Source organism: Microplitis mediator, chromosome 2 (assembly GCF_029852145.1).
Source record: "Microplitis mediator isolate UGA2020A chromosome 2, iyMicMedi2.1, whole genome shotgun sequence".
Classification (NCBI taxonomy): domain Eukaryota; kingdom Metazoa; phylum Arthropoda; class Insecta; order Hymenoptera; family Braconidae; genus Microplitis; species Microplitis mediator.
Genome location: NC_079970.1, coordinates 18,558,167 through 18,583,911, shown reverse-complemented (window position 1 = coordinate 18,583,911; position 25,745 = coordinate 18,558,167). Strand labels below are relative to the sequence as shown.

Genomic DNA, 25,745 nt, shown 5'->3' with positions numbered 1-25,745 from the left:
CGCGATCACATACGTGGGTCAGCGCAGTGGATATTATCAAAGACTTTGAATGGGAAGGATGCAGGTTCGAGCCCAGCAGTCACCGGAATTTTTTCATCAAGTAACGTTCCTAATACATTAGATTAAATTTCGCCTCGAATTAAAAAAAGGTTCAGAACTGACCACATACTAACTTAATGATAATAACACCAAACGGTGTAAAAAATAACACTCACACCAAAAAAATTTCACACCAAAGACACCGTGTAAAGTTCTCAGGGTCCATTTTCACACCAAAAATATTTTACAGTGCACGGAGAAAGATAGCTGTCCGCATGTTTTCACACGGGGGTTGTGAAAATGTATAGGGGTAGTCGATTATTTGTTTTTAAATAATAGTATTATTAATCTTCTTTCCCGGGTCGAAAATAAAACTTGATTTAGACTTAGTCGTCTTTCATCGTGACTTAAGTGGCTTACTTAGTCACGATTTAGGACGACCAAGTCTAAATCAAGTTTTATTTTTGACCCGGGTTATTACAGCAATACTTTGATAAAGATATGATTTAGAAGACAACAGAATCATTGTAGAATTAAGTTGATTATCTTAAAATAAATAATAGACGTAGACGTGATGAGAAATTTGAGGACAAGGACAAGGATAAAACCGACTGTGGTTGTCACTACACAAGCCCGGAAGTGGTGATAGGTGTGGCCCGTAACTTGGTCTACAGGGGATCGTACCAGTCGTCCTATAATTTCTCATGTCGACTGACTAAGCATTTCCTATCGAAGTACGGTGTATATATAGTAAGTTCAGTACCAAGCGAATTGTCGGTACTTCCCTTGCCTCAACCAACCCCGAGGACCCTCACTCTCTTCATCCGCTCCCTCTCAACCTTCTCATACTGCTCACTAGTCACAACTCCCTCTCCGTCACCCCTTCACCCTCGATACTCCACATAGCTTCTCTTCGATGCCACTTAACCTCCTGTCCCATCAGCTCTCACGCTGCAGCCCCAGCCCCAGCCCCCAGCCCCCGGCATTTCGGCTCCCAGGCATTATTGCCGAGACCATCTTGTCCGATAGCTTTTTGGCGTGATCGACCCTCGCTAATTGCTCGTCCCGCTGCTGCTCATATTCTCCCATTTAACTTCCAACGACATTTTTGTCATGAAATCTCTTAAAAAGGAATAAATTTAAATGAAAAAAATTCTATTGAAAGTTCTTTAAATTATCCCGTTCTCGACATTTTTTACGGATCAATGAAGAAAAAAAATAAAATAAATGAACGTGAAAAATTTTACCAATCATCGAAATGTCTCGAACAGATATATATTTTCGTCGACTCATAAATGAGGAATGAAATATATAATTTAAGAGTAAATGATCCGAATAATCGAATTTTGTTATTATACAAAATAATAAATAATATTTATTTCAATCAGCAATTTTTATATTCACTTATTTTAATATTTATTATGATGAAAGAAAAATTTTAAAAATGAAATAAATAAATTCCGTTTCATAATAAAAAGCTATTTGTTATGCTGAACCAATCGTTGGTAGTCTGCTGTCTCGGTATATATTGATTTTATGTGAAATTGAGTGTATAATCTAAATATTCAATGCAACAATCGTATAAAAAGTTACTTGAAGAACTTGAGCTATTTTTGATGATTATTATTTTTTTTTTACTTCATCATAATGTAAAGTTACCGAAGAGGACGTCTTACAAATATTTCGTGATTCTCTTAACGCCCATTAGTTCATTGGAGATTGGAGTCCAAGGATTGGTTAGAGGTCAATTGAGATGAATAATTATTTAAATTTATTTCTATAAAGGAATTGGGCTCATTTATTCAGAATAAAACGCTATTAGTAAAGAAATTACGAACTACTATTATAAATACACAAAGGCAGCCTTACAATACAATATACAAGGCTCCAATATTTTGAATACTAATTACACACTGTAAAAAATTGTGGTGTAAAAATGGCCCCTGAGAACTTTACACGGCTGTGTAATGCAAAATAACGGTGTAATAAAGTACTCAGTCCTGTTCTGATATGAATATGGTTACTAAATTCATATGTGTCTTTACTATTCTTGACAGTAGAGGTCTATTCTAACCTTTCTTTATAGTTGAATAGTTTTCTGTCAGTGTCCTGTAATGCGTTTTACAAACTGATAAATAAACTAATAATTTGTTATAAAATAAAGTTTTATGGTCTGGGTTTAAGTTTGGTTTACGGTAATACACCATTTAAATATAGTAGAAACCTAAACATGCAAACCTTCTCAATAAGACAATTTATAGATAAATTGAGAAAAATATAGATAGCCCGAGCTGGGAATCGAACCCAGACTGATTCGGTATCGCGCCGAGTGCTCTAACAGTTGAGCTATCCGGCACTATACTATATTCCGTTCGATTTGATCTATAACTTATTGAGCCACACCGTCTATCGTACGGCCATACACCATTTAAATATAGTGGAAACCTAACCCTAAACATGAGAAAAATTCTCAATAAATAATAGTAATTTAAATGAACTTTTAATAATCTGTACTTGACAGATTTGAATTATAGGAATATTATATAGACTTCTACTGTCAACAATAGTAAAGACACATATGAGTTTAGTAACCATTCATATCAGAACAGGACTGACTACTGTTCAGGATGTTAATGGCGACTATTTTGACAGTAACCAGTCATATGTTTTTTGTACTGTGTAGCACAGCACTGATTTCTGTTTAAAAAGTAATAGTACGTGTGAAGCTATGACTCACTCCTGTTCTAATATGAATCAGTAATGTTAAAATGTATTTTTCACTATATTGTTCGTCGATTACTGTGCAGAACTGCTGTGAAATTTCGTAAGTCAAAAGTAAAAAGTCGTAATGGCCTAATAAGATTACTCGATTTAGAGTAATTTTTAGAATAAACGACATGACAATATTTATACAAAAATTCTTTCCGGGTGTAATAATTACACTGTAACTTTAACACGGTGTAATCTACTTTTTTACACCATTCCGTGTTACTCGTTACAGTTTTAATTAATTAGCAAATAAACGATCATTGAATACTTTAAACTACTTAATCAATAACTACATTAATTTTATTTATATATTCAATAAAGTCAATTTCGACTTGATTTTGACTTTTTCGTCTTAAATCGTGACTAAGTAAACTAGTTAAGTCTAAAGCAAGGCAAAAACTCAGTGTATTTCATATCTCGGTAAAAAATAGTCGAGTTTGTCTTGCGAAAAACGGCTCCAAATTTCGACTTGGTAAACTTGGTCTCAACCAAGTTTTATTTTCGACCCAGGATGATAGCGATTGTAACAAATGTAATGAAAATAATGATGATAATAAATACTTACACGTGGTGTATATTTACATATACAGATAGCGATAAAGATAAATGTAAATAACTCTGAGGAGTATACATGGCGTAGGATTTTGTTGAACATAAAAGTTGTTTCAACCACACTCATGGTCTTACTCTCAAAACAATTACAACTATGCTTCAACAATTTATAATTTCAAACATCTAACCCTATCTCACTTAGATACGTATTATAGTATGAGCATGACTCTGTGCAACCACTCTCTCACACGACTTGAGTAGAGAGCGTCGGTTAAATGTTATTACGTTCAGCCTCTGCAGATAATTTCCCTCATTTGTTCGTCGGGTTCGTGCTCAGACCGCTGTTGCGAATTCGTTGTGCACGTAACTGTACGACTAGTTTGCTTGCAAGCATGCAAGAGGACAAGGGATAACGTCAAGTGACTAACAGAGAAACTCGCTCGAACCTAATTCAAAGAGTTACTATTATGCATATAGATATATAAACGCCCATAGTGTTTCTCATTGTAACAAAGTGAGAAAAGTGAAATAGCTACGATGAGACTGTAGAAAGTTACGATTTATGAAGTAAATAAAGTGAACAAGTTACTAAAGATTTTAATTATCTAAGACTCTGAAGTTGAAACTTAATAATTATTACGAATTTACTTTATAAGTATATCAAATAATTTTAATGAATTTTATTTTTTTAATTTTATTTGTGCGAAACGGTGGAACTGTCATATAATCAGGGAACTGAAAAATATCAAAGAATTTTTTATTATTTTGACAAGTCAAAGAATTTTAAGTTCAGAGTGAAGTTACTATGAATACGAAGTGAGAAATAAATTACAGTGAAAAATTTGTAATAAGTCATTTATTTTATTACTTGACAATTCAATTCAACTCTCAAAGCATTTATAAAATAAAAGTGTCAGTTAGAATATAATTTGTGAGTGAATGTAAATGTAGAAAAAAAAAATTAAGTATGGCTAGAACATTTCGAAAAATACGAAGAAGGGTAAATACACGGAAAAAAAATAGGCGCTGCAACAGGACGCATTCCTGTTGCAGCAACAGGATTTTCATGTTACAGCAACAGGATAAATCCTGTGAGAGCGACAGGACAAAATCCTGTTGCAGCAACAAGATTCCTCGTGAAATCAACCCATACGAAAAAAATATATATCCGGATATATCCGGGCCAATCTGCATATAAACGACATAAATAAAAATGTATGTCTCATATAAGCAGATTGGCCCGGATATATCCGGATATATATTTTTTTCGTATGGGAATAAAATAAGAAACAAGTTTCATGTATCAATTTTTTTTTGTCAGTATAGTAAAATTTCAAAATTTGAAAAAAATCAAGTTCGGAGAAAAATTCCACTTTTAAAATTAAAATTTTTTTTCAAAATTTGAATTTTTTTCATGATTTGAATTTTTTCAAAACTGAATTTTTTTTCAAATTTTGAAATTTTACTATACTGACAAAAAAATTAGTACGTGAAACTTGTTCCTTAATTTATCTATTCCACAGGAAAAATCCTGTTGCTGCGACAGAATTTTTTCCTGTTGCACCCACATGATGTGTCCTGTTGCTGTGACATGATTTCGTCCTGTTGCTTCCACAGGACTGCATCCTGTTGCAGCGCCTAATTTTATTTTTCCGTGTAGGAATATCTTGTAGGATGATAGCGAGTAATTCAAAATAACGGTTCAATTTAAATCAATTACTTGCTCTCGAGAAAGAGGGAGAAAGAAAAAAGGGCTTCCTAAAAAAAGTATCAGTACTGTGAGTTGCGTCACGAGTTTAACTCTTTTTTAGTCCCCTGATGAGTATTCGGTCCCAATCTGACCCCGAAAAAAAGAAAAATAATTAAAATTGTGGGCAAAAAGGGCCGTGGTAAAAAAACTAAACTTTTCTAATTTCTTCTGAAGATTTGCTCCCAGCATTAAAGTAGTTCTGACATAAAAATTTGTATTGAAAATTAAATTTTAATAAATAAATTCATTATTTCAATCAAAAATTATCGATGAAAAATTTAATTTTTATTAGAAATTGTGAAAAAACTATCTAAATTATTTTTTAAACTCGATTTCATGTTTTGCAAATTTTGAGAAAAAACCTGGCCCCTTTTGATTTTAATTACTAAGAAATTTTACCTGCCCATTTTACCCCCTTTTTCACCTTTGACTTCCTATGACAGTTTAAAATGATGATTTTTAAATTCAATTACGGTCTCGTGAATATAATAATGGTCGATCAATGTGCATTAAGCCAGACGTCACGTTTACTATAACCCCGTGTTAAGGAACGAACAAAATATATATAATCTACTTGGTTCGGAATTTGACTGATGGATTCTTTATTATTTCACATATCTTAACTATTTATTCAGTATGATCATAAATCATAATAAACTGATTTTATGACAGAATAAAATGAAAAAAAAAAAAAAACATTAATTTTCAATTATACGAAATAATTTAATTAGTCACTAATTAAAGTGAATAAATCCCGCAGACTGTTGATATTATAAAAGCACTCAGCATACGTAGCGGAATCGGATGAATAAAAATTTATTTGTAGAGAGAAGTTTGAACAGGGATTTATATTTTTTTTTTCAATTATTCTGATTTACTTAAATTTTTCAAATGTGAAAAAATTCGAGCAATTTAATAAATTTGTTTGTTTATAGAATAGGTTTGTAAGTTTACTAATAACTTTCTAAAGAAACAACTTTTTTTTCTAATTCACGACATTAAAAAAAAAAAAAAAAAATTCCGGTAGCTACCGAAGTAGGAGTTGATTTCTCACTAAAATCATTTTGAATCCCAACGAAATCGATGAAAATTATGATAAAATACAAAATAGAAAAATGATGACAGTAAACTATGTAGTTAAGACGTCAAATATTTATTTATAAAACCTTGAAAAATCGATTTGTTTTAAAAAAAATTGGTAATTGTGTCGATCAATGGCTCCACCTCTTTTTGTTAAGCAAAAATCCTAAAATAAGCAAATGGCCAAGAGACCTATTTCATCCTCTGGCATTTGTTGGCGGATTGAAGATATAATCGCTTATTTAGGTGTTATTTAAGCCTTCATAAATTATAAGTGTATACCACAGGTATAAATTATGCTTGATTTAGCTGTAAAGTTCAAAATTTTTTCAGTTCCGTGCTACACTGCACAATTTGACATATTTTTCATTTCATTCTGTGTATTGACTCTTAAGTCAAACACTAAAATTTAAGGTATATGTCTAATTGCCATAATTTCTGTAGTTTCGTCCTAAGTACGTTAACGGACTCATCAGTAAGGCTATGTTAACGCACTCTTGCCTTAGACTACATCTCTTACTAGTACGAGCCGGCGTAAAACTGTGTTGTGGGCTTCAGCCATACACTATACTAAGCAAGGGAGGCGGATACCGTCCAAACTACTTGCAACAAAATGTTCGGTGAGCTGTTGTACACCGTTAAAATATTGAAATAACAGAAATATGCCAAATATTTCACTATTACCATAGTTTAACTATTTGTAACTCTTAGGTAGACCTTTCTATCGCCACCGCCCATCTTACGGTATTAATAAAATTAATTATTTGTATATTAGAAATTTATTATAAATTTATTGTGGAAAATTTGCATGATTTCATGTCATTTTTATCAATTTTGTACACTTTAGTTACAAGGCTCGGATAGATATTTAGTGTTAGAGACATAAATACATACAGAAAATTTAATCCGCCGTGTAGCTGAACACGTGGAAAAAGTTTATTTATAGATCTTTAAGGTGTAAGCACTTGGAACTTTGAAAAATGTGTGGAGCCACACATCTAAACAATAACCAAAAAATTAAAAGTGCACCCGTTGATAATAACAACATCTCAACTTGATTTTCTAATATTAAAACTTTCTCTAGAATCGACTCAAACTATTAATTTATTCATAGAAAAATAGTTCTTTTTATTCTTTTTATTCCAGTAAAAAAAAAATAAAAAAATTTGACATTCGTCCTCTAAATAAGGGAAAGGTCAGGCACTTTTTTATGTATTATCGTTACCAAAATAAGCCAATAAAATTTTTATTAAACAAAAAATTGACGATTCATTTGATGTAAAATCGTTATCCGATGCATTGAATCATTCAATATGAATTCGAAATTGAATTTAAATGTTTTATTCACGTTGAATAGTTTTTTACTTCATCGTTGCTTCACATGCGTTCCACCGAATCATATGATAAAATAATTTTTACCGTATAAAATAATTGTTTAATAATTGAATAATGATTTAATTACAGTTCTCTTGTATCACAAGATCCGATAGCACCATAAAAGTTATAAAAGGAAAACAAATTTCGTGTAAATTCACTGTGGATGAAATAAAGAAGTTATCGGGTCGCGATTTCGTAGGACAGATAAAAAAAAAGTCAAAAGAAAAAAAAGTAAGAAAATGAGAAGAAAGTAGTCGTCGGGATCTGGTAGCGATGGAAGTAAATCCACGAGGAGTTGAGCGAAGATTCTCAGCAGTGGTGAGACGAAATCTGTGGCCCTAGACCACCGAGGCTAAATCAGACTAATCCTACAGCCTCTGAATCTTATCCCACCCTCTTGCTTTCCGTATATCTTCAGTTCTCATCTCTCGTTCTTGTTACCTTCATACAATTTTATATTTTTTTCTCAGTCTATATCTCTACATCTTGTGCCAGAGTCGACTTAAGCTATCTCTTTGTGTCACTTTCGTTTCTTGGACACACAATTACGAGTCTGAACGAGATATTTCCTGGACATTCAGAGTTCTTTAATCACATATAAAATTCTCGTCTTTTAAAAATAAATTTTCTTTTTTTCTTACTTTAATTACATTAATAAAATTATATAATTCTCTGCTCGTTCTAGTCATAACATAAATAACTAAATTTTTTTCGGTTTGAAATTTTTTTAAGCAGGTAAAACATTTTGAAATATGAGTGGAATGGAAAGAAAAAGTAAGGACATTTTAGTTCTTAGAGAATGTGCAACGAAATGAAAATAAAAAAAATAAATAAATAAATAAAAGAGAGTAAGTAAAGAAAAATAAAAGAAAGAAAAAGAAGGGTCAGACTTTTCTTACTGTAAGTCCACGAAGAAAACTAAAGCTAGAGAAAAGTGTTCACAAGTGTAACGAGGGAAAACGTCTCTAGGAAAAAGAAGTTTGAGTTTTCATTCTGTGTATATAGATATAAATTCTTTTTATTTTATTCTACAATTCTTTTTTTTCTCTTTAGTGTCGTTGGAAAGAAGCTTGCGGTGATCAGTGTTGAATTCCCAAAGCGAATTTATTTAATTGAATTCTGCTGAGCGTATTAACGAGCAATGTGACCCTTGACCTCGGTTTGAACTACTCTTCATTCAGGTTTGTACCATCCGTTCGATTCCTCTTAATCATTAATAATGGTTAATTATCCGCCCGTAATGATGTGCCATTCTACGTTGCCTATATACCGTGTACTTATCGATGAAAATCCGATTATGCTGTTTTTTTTTTTTTTTTTTTTTTTTGACAAAATTTAATTAATCCCAAGTAAATTGTCTTCCAACAGATGAATTATTTTAATTTTAATAAATTTATTTAAAAAAGTTTTTTTAAATAAAAGTTTTGAATAAACTTTTGAACCGGATAAAAGTACCTCAATTATAATGAATTAATTTATTCATTTATTATCTTTTTTTATTTGAATCTTTTAAATTTGAAATGTATGTCGTAATATTACGCCTACACGGAAAAAAATAAATAGTAAATGCAAAATGATGCAGTTTTGGTAAATAAACATGATGAAATCATGTTGCATTCACATGATTTGTCATGTTTCGGCTACATGACAATCATGCTGCGGTAGCATGAGAACAATCATGTGGCAGCAACATGATTTTCATGTAGCCTTAATAGCATAAAATTAAGCTGCAACAACTAAATAATTATGCTTCAGAAAAATTATTTATTATCAAGCAAAAAATCGATTTTTTTAAAATCCTGACTACCCCTAACCCCTTAAGCAACAATATCATTTACAAATGATTTAATTTGATAATTCACTCTAATTTTCATCTGCAATATTATAAATCCGAAAAAATCTAGTTGCTTGATAATAAAAAATTTTTCTACATGATTGTCATGTAGCCGAAACATGACAAATCATGTGGATGCAACATGATTTCATCATGTTTATTTACCAAGACTGCATCATGTTGCATTTACTATTTATTTTTTTCCGTGTATATATTTGTTATCGGGTGCACTAGAAATAATAATTATAAATAGTACATTACGACACTTGGCCGAGATTTTAATGTCACATACGCCAGGGCATTCAGCTTTCTGGCCAGGGGTCGCATGATATTTTTCTTGTTCCCCAGCCGAAAGTACGTTGATTTTGAAAGGGAGGGGGCGCCTGACTTGCAAAATTGAGGCCACGCCGAAGTTTTTGCTGGTCAGGGCAGGCATCAAGACTTCAAATTACAATAAAATTTATGATTATGATAAGATAAATAAATTTACAGGCGTATTCGTGCCTATTTTGACTATAAGTAGTGAAAAAATATTTTTAGTCCACTGAAAACTAAACTTGGGGCCAGTTGTTTACGTTTTGTTAATAAATGTACTAATTATAAAATTTTCGGTAATTAAAAAGTTATGACATTATATTGGCTTACGAAAATTGATCTTTCTTTTGGCATTACTGCAGAATTTCATTTGAAATTGAAAAAAATAGCTATTTTTGATACATATGACTGAAATTAGGGTTTGCGGTATGCTTGTAGTGGCGGCACAAGTTGGGTTATGCTGTATTGTCTACGAGAACGTGTATTTACATCTTTCTCGCACGAGCAAAGAGAATAAGGGGATGTAGATACGAGTTCTTGTTGACAATGTATCATAACCCAAGACGAGTGTTGACAATGCAAGCATACCGGATTCATCATTTTAAACATATGTATCAAACAATAGTTTTTACAACGACTGTCTTGAAAGTTTAATTGAGAGAAATTCAATCATTATTATAACAAAATTAATACTTTTAGTAAGTACAATTCACAAATTACAATATTTGACTAAATAAGAATAATAAACATACAATTGCAATGCGCCAGCGCGGGTAAGTAAATAAGGTAGCTGGGGTACACAGAAACAAGGCTTCCACTATCTTTTTTTTTTGTCTGGAGAGAACGACGATCGCTCAGTGGTTTGAATATATTTTCAAATTACTTTTTAGCAGAGTAAAATCATGCTGAAAAGACAAACAGCTGATTTTCCAAACACCGTTCTATAGTTTAGTCAATTATCGAGAGAAATTTTACTCGCGCCACGCGACGCTCGAATATTGAACTTTAATGCCAGGAGTTATAAAACTAACATTGCATACAGAAAAATATTTTTTGTGCGAAATCGGTAAACGCACATGAAAATTCAAGTGTTTTTCAAAATCATACACGGAAAAAAAGAGTTTCGTTCTCATAACAAAAGACGGGATAACGAAAAATTTTGTTATACTGACCAATATGATTAGCTTACGGTAACAAATAAATTTGTTATAATAACAAATGAAATTGTGTCGTAATTAAGAAGCTTATTTGTTATGAGTACAAATGATATCAATATCATCGTATTTCAAAGCAAGCATTTGTTACTCTAAGTAATCTTAGCTTGTGGGGACAAAAATTTTGTCAGTACTACAAATTCATTTTGTTATTTTAACAAATCACTTTTTTTACTGCAACACAACAGTTTTGCTGCAGTTACAAACCATTGCTAGGCGCCACAAACGATTTGCTAGCGTTACAAAAACGTTGTAGTCATAACGAATGCTTCGTTATCCGTATATTAAGGCAGAAATTTGTTACTGTAAGTTATCTTATCTTGCGGTTACAAAAAATTTTTTTCCGTGTACAATTTCAGCAATCGCAATTTTAAAGAAAGAAAATTAAAATATTGCATTATAGTTTAAAGTCAAAGCACTGTAGTATGTAGTGATTTATTTTAAATCTGAATAATATATTAGTTTTAACAAAATTTTACCTATGCATTTTTAGTTCTGATTACTTTATCAATGTTTTTATTTTGATTTTGGAAAAAAAACTATTCTTGCACTGTAAAAAATCACCGGGGTAAGTCCAAACGGTGTAGGTGTTAAAATTATCGGTGTTAAATTTACCCCTGAAAGCGGTGTGAAAATAACGCCGTCACCGGTGTAAATATTCTAGACCGGTGTTAAAATAACGCCGCCGCCGGTGTAGATATTCTTTACCAGTGTTAAAATATTTTACTTACTCGATCACTATACTTGTTAATAAATGATATTCTTTATTAATTTTCATAAAGAACTGAAATTTTTTGTGTTGTATAATCTATAAAGTTAATACTCCAAGCGGACGCAGTTTATCCTGCCTTTACACCGGTATTACTCCGCTTTTACACCGGTTATCCCGCTTTTACACCGATGTTACTCCGTTTTTACACCGGTTACCCCGCCTTTACACCGATGTTACTCCGTTTTTACACCGGTTACCCCGCCTTTACACCGGTATTTTTAACACCGGTGTAATTTTATTTTAACACCGGGCGGAGTTAAAATGAGTCCATTTTTAACACCGCTCTTTTTACAATGTGATTTTATTTATAACTAGAAATTAAAATTCTCCGAAGTTAAAAATATCACGAATATACATATAATATAAAAAAAAACTTTTCATGTTCGTGAACCTTCGGTATTAATTAGGAGAATTTTTCCTTCTTAAACTAACGGTACTTGTTCTTTTTTAAATAAAACTGAAATGCTCGTGAATCAATCTAAAACTAAAATTAAAACTTGTACTTTTAAAGAATTATTTTTCTACAATCGTCTAAAAAAAAAAAAAAAAAAATATGAAGCATATTTCAAATTTAATAGCATCAAGTATTCGAGTAGTCCGTTCGATTTGATCCCTTCGTTTTACACAACCATTCGTATAAACTTCACAAGTGAACATCCTATATATTCAGTTCATTTTCAGCGATTTAAGAATGACTCAGCAAGGCTACTTCTTTAGATAAAAAAAAAATAAAATAAAAAATGATAAATAAACGTCTTGAATGGATTGAAAAACCAAGAATAAAATCTAAGATCCCTTGGATTCTGTGAATTCTTTGGTTTGAATGAATAGAAGTGGACTATTGAGTGCGTAATGGTATAGGAAGTACACTAAAAACCAGGACGAATTTAGTGAGTATAAAAAGATTCAGAGACTCCCTTGGTAGTTCTATTGAATTCGAAGCTTTGAGTGAGACCACCATTAAATATTGTTGATAATTTTGGTGGTTTGTAAGTATGGGGTATTGGTGTTTCTAATAAAGGTAAACGTAAAGTGTTTGTGGTTCTACGCAAGAAATCTTAAGTGTATATATAATAGAATATATAGAGCATAATAATATATAGTTGAACCTTGGAAAGAGAAGCAAATAAAGGTATACTTTGTATATAGGGAATAAGGTAAGATTGTGGTTCGTAAACTCATATATATGTATATATAGCTTTGTGGTTGCACGTGCTTTGTCGGATAGAGAGACGGGTGAGATCAAGAATCACATTGTTGGCTTCATGGGGAAAAGTGAGTAGAGGCTCTGGTGATACACAACGACACTTTTGGTCTCGAGAAGTGAAGAAAAAAGTGAGATGGAGAGCTTTCGATACGTGACCAGTAAACCAATGAGCTTAGCAGTTTACTTTCTGTCCCTTTCAACACTTGCAACTTTCAGAGAGCATCGTTCGAATTTTTTTTTTTTTTGTTATTTATTTATTTATTTTATTGTACTTTTTTACGTGGAATCTATACAAGGGTCCTTTATTTTTTGTTTAGTTAGTTCACTTTTTTGTTCTTTTGTTTCAATTGTGGTTGTTACTTTTACTTACCCCCAAGAAGAAATAGCCCGCAAGCGATCACGGTCTTGTGATCGGCATAACAGTGACCGATCAACGCTGAAAAAGTTCCTGCGAAAATTAACACCACGGCTACTGCTTGAAAAGGTGCTGATATTCTGTAACAAAAAAATAAAATAAATCAATACTACTTTTGTTTTTTCATTGATTATAATTTAGTTTTATTTGTCTGACTACATTATAATAATTAAGCCAAAAAAATTTGCTTTTTCGGTTAGTGTTTCCGATAAACAATTAAAACCTTCAGGTAAAGTATCAGTAATGTATTTTAAATGAGTATATCACTTACTCAAAAATGAAAACTTTTTGGCCCTAAATAATAGCTTTCATTTAATATTATTTAGGGACGAAGTCCCTTCATCATTACAGGGGAAAATTTTACCAATTAATAAAAAAATATCGCTGAAATTATGGCAATAGCAATTTCTGTTTTATGATCCTTCCAATGATTTTTTTAATTAGTCATAATTTACAGTTACTATGCTTAATTAATTTTTTTTTTCTATACTTGAAAAAATTTTTAATAACACCCGTAGTTTAAATTTTTTATTTGGCACTCTAATTAGGACAAAGTAAGTAAAAAGCCTCAATAGTAACTCTAAAATGAAAGAGTGCTATTGTAAATGGTGCAATTAGATACGCACGAAACTAATTCTTTTACAAATGTGAATTGCTCGTTTTTAACATGTTGATATAAAAGTGTAATTATCTATTCAAAATAATTATTTCCCACTACTGGATAACTTTTATCATATTAGTTAACGACGTATGAATATAGCTCTAGTTATTTTAATATAAATACTTTTTATAGACATCATTTTTACAACATCTATGAAATCGAGCACAGAAATAAGATGAATATTTTTAAATTCATTAACAATGTGGGTTTTATTAGATAAAATTTTTTTCTAATTAACGTTGGAATCAAATTCTAATAAAAAAACGATTTTTTACTAAAAATTATTTTTTGCGGATTAAATTAAAACTCATGATTAATGAATTAATATAAAAGTTGTTATAATCAATTTTTGATGATTCAACTGTAGAAAAAAAAAATTAATGGAACGAATCCAATAAAATATCGAAATCATTTCCACGTGCGTATAAGGACCGTTTTTAAAAATGATGGAAGTATTTCTATGAATATGGGGACCCTTTCTATCATGAAAAGGAACTATTTCTGTAATATTACAAGAACACTTCCGACATTTTCTAGGAATATTTCCTGATACATTGTGGGGACATATTTCATTATGAATGGGGACCATTTTCTAAACAATAGCTGAAAATACACTTAAAAGTATGTCTCCCTGATTATCAAAATTAGGAACTTGACAAATCTGAAAAAAATCAGGACAACATATTATTGGTAATATTTTTAATGGATATTACTTTGATGTATATGGTCGTTTTAGTTTTTATGAAAAAAAATCTGTTAACAAATTTATCTAAATAAATCCATAGGTTTTAAAGATCAAGTCTGAAAAAAAATAAATTACATAACGTAAGAAATAAATTATGCATTCCAATTAAGGCTCTTTATTGCAAATAATTGGTATATGTTTATAAGTGGGGTCCACACGTATTTTATCAAGCAAAAATCCAAAAATAAGCAAATGGCCAAGAAACCTGTTTCATTCTCTGGCATTTGTCGGCAGATTAAAGATATAATTGCTTCTTAAGGTGTTATTTGAGCCTTAATAAGTTATGAGTGTATATCAAAGGTATGAATTATGCTTGATTTGGTTGTTAAGTTCATGATTTTTCAGTTCCATGCTACACTGCACTATTTGACATATCTTTCTTTTCATTCTATGTATTGACTCTTAAGTCAAGCACCAAAACTTAAGATATATGCCTATTTGCCATAATTTCTGTTGTTTCGTCCTAAGTACGTTAACGGACTCATCAGTAAGGCTATGTTAACGCACTCTTGCCTTAGACTACATCTCTTACTAGTACGAGCCGGCGTAAAACTGTGTTGTGGGCTTCAGCCAGACACTATACTAGCAAAGGAAGGCGGATACCGTCCAAACTACTTGCAATAAAATGTTAGGTGAGCTGTTGTACACCGTTAAAGTATTAAAATAACAGAAATATGTCAATTTTCACTATTACAAGAGTTCAAAAAACATTGCAAATAATTTATAATAGAATAAATATTTCAGGCTATTTTTTATCTGAGGAAAAAATAAAATTTTTTTAAATAATCTAGCTTATAGTAAAATATCATTATGTTCTTAGCGTAGAAAAAAATTATTTAAAAAAACAGTTATGAAATCTTGTTATTCACCTCATGAATGCATAAAAAAAATTTATACATTTTTATAATTCAGTCTTCATAAAAATAATTTATTAGCCTGAAAAAAGGCTTCAGCACATACTCAATTCGTTAATTTCCTTGTATTAAAGTTGAAAAAAAAAAATCCATAATATACATGAGTTACGGGTAAGACACTCTATGGTGTGTGCATATGAATAAATAAACGTCGCATTACCGGGTAAAATATCAGCATAAAATAGTTATGCATACAGGAGAGAAAAGGTATAGTACACATACGCATACCAAAATAGTCGTATGTACATAATGTACATAAAAATAGAAAATTGTGAAAAAAAGATTCAGACACAAGAGTGAAGCGGAAACTGAAGGAAATAATAATAATAATGATAGTCATAAAAATAGTAAAAAAAATTTCAAACTTGCCGCGAGCATGCAAAAGCATTCACTATAATAATTTTCTTCATTGCTGGCTGTGTCGTACAGCCGGTAGCAACTTGCTCTTAGATATAACACAAGATAGAATGAGAGAAGAAGATATCCGGTAGACAAGAAATTTTATATTCAAGAAGAAAAAAGACACTGTAATACACGTATTGCTGTATCGAGGCAAATGGAGCGAATCTCTTATTCCTTCTTTCATTTCTACGTCCTCTTACACTAAAACTTTTTTCTACCCCACATCCATGGCTCCATCATTTCAACATATTTTGATTTCATAAAAATTTTTATTTACATTTTATTTTACAGCACAGATTTTAAATAGAGTTCCAGCGAATAAAATAAAAAATTTAAATATCTTGAGACATTTTAATTTATAAAATAAATTTTTAAGAATCCCGAGTATGAAAATTTAAATAATGTAGCAGCAGTTGTGCAGAAGCGCAGCTCTTTCTGTTGGGATCTAGTTTTTTATTTTAATTCTGTTCAATCCCCACGTTTTTTGTCAATATGCGTAATGTGACATAGAACATTAATTAAGAATTAAGTGATTTGTAACCTTAAAAAATTAAGAGATATTTTCGAAGTACCATAACTACCATCAAGATTGACAGTTTCGTCACGAGTATGCCAACGGGCTCATCAGTAATGCCGTTAATGACGTACTCTGCTTTGAGCCATTTCTATACAAGTACGAGTGGAACCAAAACACTGTTGCGAACTTTAATATATTAGTTCGGTAACAAGCGATGGCGAATAGTAGCGTATCCCTTTGCATACATTTACACTACCGGTAGAAAGTTTGTTATCACTTGTAATGCTCTGAATTCTTATTATTATTATATATTTGAGAATTGACCACCGCGATGACACGGAAAGAAAATTATGGGAAGTTTTGCTATGCGTTATGGGAATAGTTCCCATAATGATATATGAATCGTACCCATACTACTATGGAGATGGTTCCCATATATTATGGGAACCATCCCTATAATAGTATGGGTACAATTCCTATGCCATTATGGGAACCATTCCCATACCAATATGGGAACCAATCCCATAATATTATGGGAACCATTCTCATATCATTATGAGAACCATTCCCATAATGGTATGGAAACTATTCCTTTACTATTATGGGAACCATTTCTATAATATTATAGGAATAGTTCTCATACTATTATAGAAACCATTCCTATAATGTTATGGGAATGGTTCCTATAATTTATAGGAATAGTTCCTATATATTATTGGAATAATTCCCATAGTATTATAAAAAGTATTCCTATAAATTATAGGGACCATTCCTATAACGTTATGGGTATCATTCCCATAATTATAGGAACTATTCCTATAATTATGGGAAACATTCCTATATTTATAGGAACTGCTCCCATGATTTATGGTCGTAATTCCTATGATGGTATAGGAAAAAATTTCACAAAATTATGGGAACAGCTCCATAATTTTCTTTCCGTGTAGGTAAAATACAACAAATAATTTAAAATGATAAAATATTAAATTATAACAATGATAAAATTTGTTACTTGTCGTTTTGTATTTTTGTTCGTTTTTATTAAAAAACTTGCAGGTGTTTTCAAACTTTCTGTCAGTAATGTACATGATATGAAGTTTTACAGTGATAAAAATAACTGAAGTATGTCAATTCAAACTTATTCAAAGCTTACAATTTATTTTGTAAACTTTGAATAGACTTTTTTCTCCGCTCCACTGTCCATATTACGGCAATAAATTAATTATAATATTATTAAAAATTATTTATTTAGTGGATATGGCAAAAATAACGATTAATCGATCGCTAATGTAATTTTGACATAATCAACCTGATTTTTATCAATCCGTCGACAAATTGAACAGATTCAGTGAATATTATAGTCATTAAAATTTGAAAACTTTGAAAATGTGTTGTCGTGGAACAGCATAACTATCAATAAACCTGTTTAGAAAGTCATACTATTAAGTTATAAATTATTCGAGCTAAAAAAATTGAATTACTGATAAAAGTTCGTAAATAAATTTCCCGAAAAAAACTGAAATATTAGATTTGTTTATAAATAATTGCTAACATACATTTAACTATAATGATATCAATTTTCCTCGGCCGTTCACAACTGGTAAAATTATCGAAATTGTTCCACAGTGACCTACACAATACTGTCCACACCCACTCTGTCCTCTATACTCTGTATTCTCAACTCTATATATAGTATTTCCCATACCCCTCGTGGGCTCTTCGTCACTTACGCGTGGACGTAACCAGGCCGAGCTCGTTAATAACGCGACGAAGCTTGCACACGCTTACCCATTGTCACAGTAAATAACAATAAAACTCTATTAATGTGGTAGTACTAGTAGTTACCGTTGCTGGCAGACGGCCAGGAACATACCGACGTGGCTATTCACCCCATGGAATACACGTCACGATCATGCTAGTGCTAGTGCACCACTATAGACTACTGTGCAGTCAAGCTCAAGTTATACCCACATCCCTTTTGCCCTTAGCATGTACCGTCTGCCTGTCTCTCTCTATTCTGATCTATCTCATAAACTATACATATATATATATATATATAAACATGTATATGTATATCTAGTGCTATCCTTGATTCCTTAGTCTGCTTCACGTACACTCGACGTGCCTATGTGAATCTTGTATAATTCAGTACGGTTCTACCACTTTATGCGAGCTTTGCATTTCTCGAAACCGTGCTGCTAAATCGTTTCTTCTCGTCGTTTCTGAGTAAACGGAACTCACTTGTATGCAACTGAAGCAAGTAAACTCACGAAAGATCGTGAAACTTTCATCTTCACACTTGTACATTTACCCAAAATGTGGATATATCTTAAACTACATTTTCGCTTATATATTCATATTTATTTATATTTAATTCATTAATTTATTTATGTACATATCAACATATGATAATATAATAATATCATTTTGAATTATTCGTGTGACGTAAAATGTCTTATATTTATTTTTTTATTTCAGAATTGGAAATAAATCGAATTTTGTTGAAAATAAAAAATTTATGTGTGAAATGATTCAATTGAAAGATATATATATTGATGCTTTTTACTTTCAGATAAAAGAAATCTTTGAGACGGTGATCATATATATTTTTATTTGTGTGTCTGAGTGTACTCAGATATCCCGAACAAATTGCTTGGCGATGACAAATATCGCTTTTCTATTACATTTTTCAACTAAATTTTTAAGTAAATCTTTAAAGATCAAAATGATAAATATACACAACCTTAAAATCTATATTTATATATAGGTATAGTCGATTACCCGCCATAAGCCTGGTCTAGAGGACGTTAGGGGAAATTTTCTGTAGAATTTCAGTCTTTCCACTACTGTGCGTTTAGTTTTGTCCTCGATTACCCGTTATGAACCTGTTTTATTTTAAACAATTTTAAACCTCATATTAAAATTTCGTCACACGCCGCTATCCCGCACGGTAAGAAATGCATAGCGTTCAACACCATGCTGGTATGATCTTAAGACAGATACTAAAATAGTATGTAAAATATTCCAAGACAGTATTGTAACGAGTCCCAGAAGTATGGCGTTATTTACTATACTGTATATAGTACTGGATCTATTGTATTGCTCACACGTATGCATAGCAGGCACGGCGAAACGGCATGGCCCTGAGACCCATACTACAATGTCGAGGGCACAATGCTACTGGTTTTTCCCGCCATAATTTCTGGCGTATCAATCGATGTATACTATCGTATTACCACCAAAACTATATAGATGTCGTTAGACTAGGTTTATAGGCCAGAAGCAATATGGATACGGCAATGCAGTATGGGCCTGACGGCCATACTGACATTGTGGAGTCTGCGACAACTATTGCCAATGTTACTATTCCCGCAATGATCGAATCATCTATGCATACAATTTTATAACCTATAAAAATCTTCGATACCATACAATATGCAAAATATTTCTTACCGTGCGATTTTTCTAGTGCTTAAGTGCTAAAATCTGTGAAATATAGATTGTAAATTTTCTTCATTAATTAGATTGGTCATGTCGTTGACGAATTATACGAAGAATAAAAATTAAAAAATTCTTTGTCTTTGGTTTTTTGCATATAACTTATTAACCACTTGCCCGATTGACCTCAAAATATAATCAGTTCTAACTCGGGGCGCCCTTTCGATTGCCACCAGGAACGTTCAAATCGATTGATTCGTTCCAAAGATATCTTCGGACAAAAATTATAACTTTTCAGTGCAGGTAAGTTCTACCGGTCTAACAAATTTTTGAGCTCGAAGAAATTTTTGAGCATCAAAAATTTACAAGTAATAATGTTTCCGAGCTCCCTGAGCTCGAAAACAGCGGGAAGTTTTGGAGCTGGCCCGCAGGGTCAGGCGGTTTTCAGATTGTTTTTTTCTGTCCTTAGATTACAATTTTAATAATTTTAATGGAGGCTTATAAGAAGCTGCCTAATACAAATCTCAAAAAAGTGGTTAAGTTGGGGAAAGTGTTTTCGACTCAGCAACTGCTGATTGAGGGGAAGAGGCTTATAACGGTTAGTTGACTGTAACATTTAGTTTTTTTTTCACTGATTATTATATATATTTCAAAATATATGTCTACAAAAACAGTTCAAGCATTCGCAAACAATAAAAATAAATATTGCAACTGCTGTAATAAGACAGTACGTAAGAATTTTGATAAAAGTTGTTATATAAAATCTTAATGATCTAATCGAGTTCGAGCTTTTATAAAATTTAAATCTAATTGCTGCGAAGTAGAAGCAAAAAACTATTAAGTAAATAAATAAACAAATCAAAAAGATATAGTATTTAATTTATTTTATAAAAGAAAATAAATTTTCAGTCTATCTACGAAGTACATTGGAAATTCTATCACATTCGCATTTAAGCAAGTATCAGTATATTTTTTGCGAAGCACGTATTGTAATTTGCATTAAACGAAATAGAATAAAATAAAATAATGAGACGTTAGTTTCTCTTCTCGTAATACTATCACGATTTTTCGAAATAATTTTTTAAACGTAAGTAAATGCGAGGAATTTACGCAAGAAGAAGCATTTATAATATATATTGTATTATTATAGAGGAATTTCCTTTTTTCATTATCATTGCCCAAAGTTTCTTAGAATATATTAAAGAAAAAATCTATGAAGAATGGCCTTAAATTACATTTTCATGTAGTCACTCAGAATTTTATATTAGTCATTTAAAATATGGATTAAAATTATTTTCTCCATTCAATTATTATATTTTTATATCTCAAAGTATTTTTCTGGCCTTATCAATCATAAAGATTGACTGGTCTAGTGATTGAACACGACTAGTAAATCAATATTATTCAATTTTCACTTACGTAGTTAAGGTATTAATCAAAATAACATGATGGAAATACTCCATTTACTATTTAATTGACTATTTTCTGGACTTCAATTATAATTTTTTTGAATCCTTTCATATAACGGTAGTTGTCAGGTGATGAGCATAGTCTCAGAAAGTTCTCAAATTTTATATACTTATTAAGGGTATCAAGATACTAAAATTTGAAATCGATTGACCATCTCTAATTGGAGATATTTATAATCAAAGTTCGGATCATTAACATTGCGAGTAGTGAGGAGTATACGTTTTAAGTCGCGTTCGTGATTCTAAAAAACAACTTTTGAAAAACTAACAAAAAATTGATGAGTTTGTCCTGAATTTAAAAAAAAGTATTCACCATCTCATTGTTGAGATACAGCAACGCAAAGTTCAACAATAAATGAAAAAACATATGTCGGTGAATTGGACAGAAACAATCTGACAACACCGTACGTGAGTATGGATAGTACTATTTGAGCAGTAAATTTAAACAGATACTTAGTACACTATACAGCAACGGGTAGACTATATACGACGTTGTCAGATTATAATTTAAGAAAATGTTTAACAGTATTTGTGTATATGTATATATGAGTAGTGTGTTAGGTAAACTTCCCACGGGTACAGCATCAGACAAAAACAATGTCTCATTTCTACTACCAGCTAACCTGCTCTTACCGCGCATATGGCTCATAACTTTTTGACAATATTGTAGTAGGACAACTACTTAAGAGGGGTCCATTCTTTTTTCTCTATCAGACCCAAGTGAACGAACGGTACTACCCTTGTTCCACTTGCATAGTAAATAGAAACTTTGTCCACTTTTTTTTCTTAAACAAATGAACACTTTTGAAAAATTGAAACGTAAATTGCTAAATTATAGAATACTGTGTCGAGCATCGTTCTTAATTTTGCTTTAGAGTTTTTGTTTGAGAGAAAAGTTTGAACAAAAATTACTCTCGATCATCCTTATATTGAAAAATATGAGCATTTATTTAATAGTTCAGATACCTTGTGAAGTAATGGCTCTTAAAATCATAGAATTTGTAACTTTAAATATTATCTTGTGTGACAAGGAATGGAATAACGCGATTTTAGACCAAGCTGAGGTTGACCGAAGTCAAAGGCTAGGATTGCAATCACCCGAAGTCTCGAATCATGTTTTATCCCGTTCCACTCACTACATTTATCATAATTATCTGCATTAAAACTTTGAGTTAAAGGGTGAGAAGGCAGTCGAAACGAGTTCTCTGAAGACCTATAGCGTTTATATAAATTAAACTATCAATTCGATTAATTAAAATGACTCTGATGATTATTTTTAAGTTCACAATAGACAAACATGATCATGATCAGAAAGACTTGATGCCAAAAACTTATGAAGAAAAATGAAACTAAACTTTTTCGGCTTTTTTTACTGACATAATTGAAAAATTTGTAAATCTTTTTAGACTTCTATTGGGAGATTATAAAAACGGAGAATAAACGAATAATAAAGTTAGGAAAAATTTCTTTGCTCACGGAAAAAAAAAAAAATTTTTTTTTACATTCGAAATAGCAAATATTTATTAATTAACAAAAATTTAATTTGTCGATCCTGATTACGTTCAATTTATCAGTTTTTGAATTTTTTAAGTAAATGAAAAGATAAATTGGAACTGCCCTCAAAAGAAAATACATAAATAAATGAACAAGGCATCTTAAATTGCTAATAAATAATTACGAAATTAATAAATGATGATTTTAAACCATTATAATAAAAAAAAAATTTTTTTAATTTTATGGCTGCACCTCGCCATTTTGCCTAGTCTTGTTCTACTTCCATGTAAATGTCTAATTATAATGAATAATACAGTATAATCTTAGGTAAAGTTAACGTGAAAACGTACCTTTATTATTAAACGAGGCTGATCGAGACAGTCTATTACCACTTTACAGTTATGTAGCCCGATAAATGTATGCCAGACTGTAGCTGTCCAACTATCTGGCTCTCTATACTACTCTCGACATTTGACCAACAGGCAATTCAATATTCTATGGTCAGCCATTCTGGCTTTTGCTCTTTACTTGCTACGGCCAAAACTATTAATTTTAAACCATAGTCAGCTGGCTTGTTGAACGAATAATTCAATTTTATACTAACTATGTTTATGCTAAAGGGTTTGTGGTCAATGCTATTATATTGAATTATATCAATAATCTATTGTCGTGGTTTCATCGCTGTTACTAAATTTCGTTAGTATTTATTTTTGCTCTCCTGTCTTTTACAAAAACTTTTCTCACTTTTAAATTTGATCATAAAAACTAAAGTAGATTAACTTTTTTTACACATTTTTTTTCATTCATCGACTTGATTTAGACTTGGTTCACCAAGTCGAAATTTAGAGTCGTTCTTCACAAGACAAACTCGACTATTTTTTACGGAGGTATGAAATACATTGAGTTACCGCCTTGGTTTAGACTTAACTGGCTTTCCTTCATTCACGTTCGCTTCACCTCATTTTCTTTTAAAATTATCGATTTGCCGACGATTTTCCAATATGATCTCGACTTTTTCGACTTAAATTAAATTATTGTCAACTTTTGGAGCATTTTTCATTTTACTTTTAACTTATGCGTCTTCACTTCAAACGCGACAGTCATTTACCTTACTTTTGACTTGCTGAACAAAGTCGAAAAAAAATTGTTTATTGGCCTTATTTATTGAAGTAATATATGAATTACATAAATATATACTGACTCTAGGAAGCCCTTTCAAATCCAGTTGTACAATATAAAGTTATTATAAATATCAGTATAAAGTACACAGTAAATTTTTCTAAGAAGAATTAGTTTCTACTCTCATTAATTATTTGTAGCAAAGAGTCTTAAAGATTGATAAACTTTCAGCTGTTGTTATATTTATTGGTAAAGCATTCCAAAAATTATACCTGTTACCAGAAATGAATTTTGACGATGATTGTTGTGGCTAATTGGCACCCATAAAAAGTTTGTTTTTATTTTGTCATCCCGGGTCAAAAATAAAACTTGATTTAGACTTGGTTTACCAAGTCGAAATTTGGAGCCGTTTTTCACAAGACAGTCTCGACTGTTTTTTCACGGAGATATGAAATACATTGAGTTTTCATCTTGGTTTAGGCTTAACTGGCTTACTTAGTCACGATTTAAGATGGAAAAGTTGAAATCAAGTCGAAATTGACTTGGTTTAGACTTATTTGACTTAAAATATAAGGCGAAAAAGTCAAAACTAAGGTGAAACAATTTTTAAATATTAAGCCGAAAGTAAGACGAATAAATAACTTTTTTTCGACTTGATTCAGCAAGTCAAAAGTAAGGTGAATGACTATCGTGCTCGAAGTAAAGATGAATAAGTTCAAACTAAGATCAAAAAATCCGAATAAGTTAAAAAAAGTTGAAACTAAGATGAAAAAAATTCAAAAAGTTGAAAAAAATTTAATCTAAGTTGAAAAAGTCGAAATCTTATCGGAAAATCGTCGGCATATCGATAACTTCAAAAGAAAATAAGGTGAAGCGAGCCTGAATTAAGTTTTATTTTTGACCCGGGATGTCTCAATTGACGTCTTCTATTTTTTAATAATAATATATCACCAAAAAACCCTAAGATACCAAGATGTAAAGCTGCACGGAGAAAAAAATATTGTTCTCAGAAGTATACTGTATAGTTACAGTAACAATACGCTATAGTTATCTACTAGAATGTTACTGTAACGATCTACTGTATCGTTCTGACAACAATACGGTGGACAGCTCTGAGATCTATACGGTATCGTTCTGAGCCCTATCTGACGTCACGCACATTGAAAATTATATGAGATATTTAAAAACCTTTATCATTCATAAATAAATGATAAGCAAATAACTTTGATTAAATAAAATTGTTTTTTATCACAATCGCGGATGGGATGTTAATGTTCATGCAATTGTAATAATTTAATAAGTTAAATTAATATCTTATTAATGTTTCTTTATTTAGAATTTCAATATAGTAACTGATGTAATTTAATAATGAACAAAATGCTTTTATAAATTAATTGAACAAAAATGGTGAATATAAATCAATGAACAAATTCGGTAATAACTTCAAAATGGAATTTGCTTTGAATTTTGGTAAGGATGAGAAGTAGGCAAGTCTCAACTAAACGGTTTGGGTTCTTGGTGGTAACTGTCTTATTATTTTTGTCTTGTATCTGAGACCCTTTAACCTCAGGACCCTTGAACTGTATGTAAAAATCTAAGTGTTTAGAAAAGGTGGGAAACGTGACATTGTGATTGGGAATCAGCAATTGTAGGAGTAACAAT

At 31.3% G+C, this 25,745-nt stretch overlaps 1 protein-coding gene across 2 annotated transcripts in view; it reads right to left on the bottom strand.

Annotated features, from left to right (window-relative positions):
* Positions 1–25,745, bottom strand: part of LOC130664000 (uncharacterized) — a 213,504-nt gene that overhangs the window by 33,632 nt on the left and 154,127 nt on the right. For both annotated transcript variants that reach the window (XM_057463622.1, XM_057463621.1), the window contains exon 4: positions 13,280–13,404. In XM_057463622.1, coding sequence (XP_057319605.1) covers positions 13,280–13,404 — 125 coding nt within the window. The remainder of the gene's footprint in view (positions 1–13,279; positions 13,405–25,745) is intronic.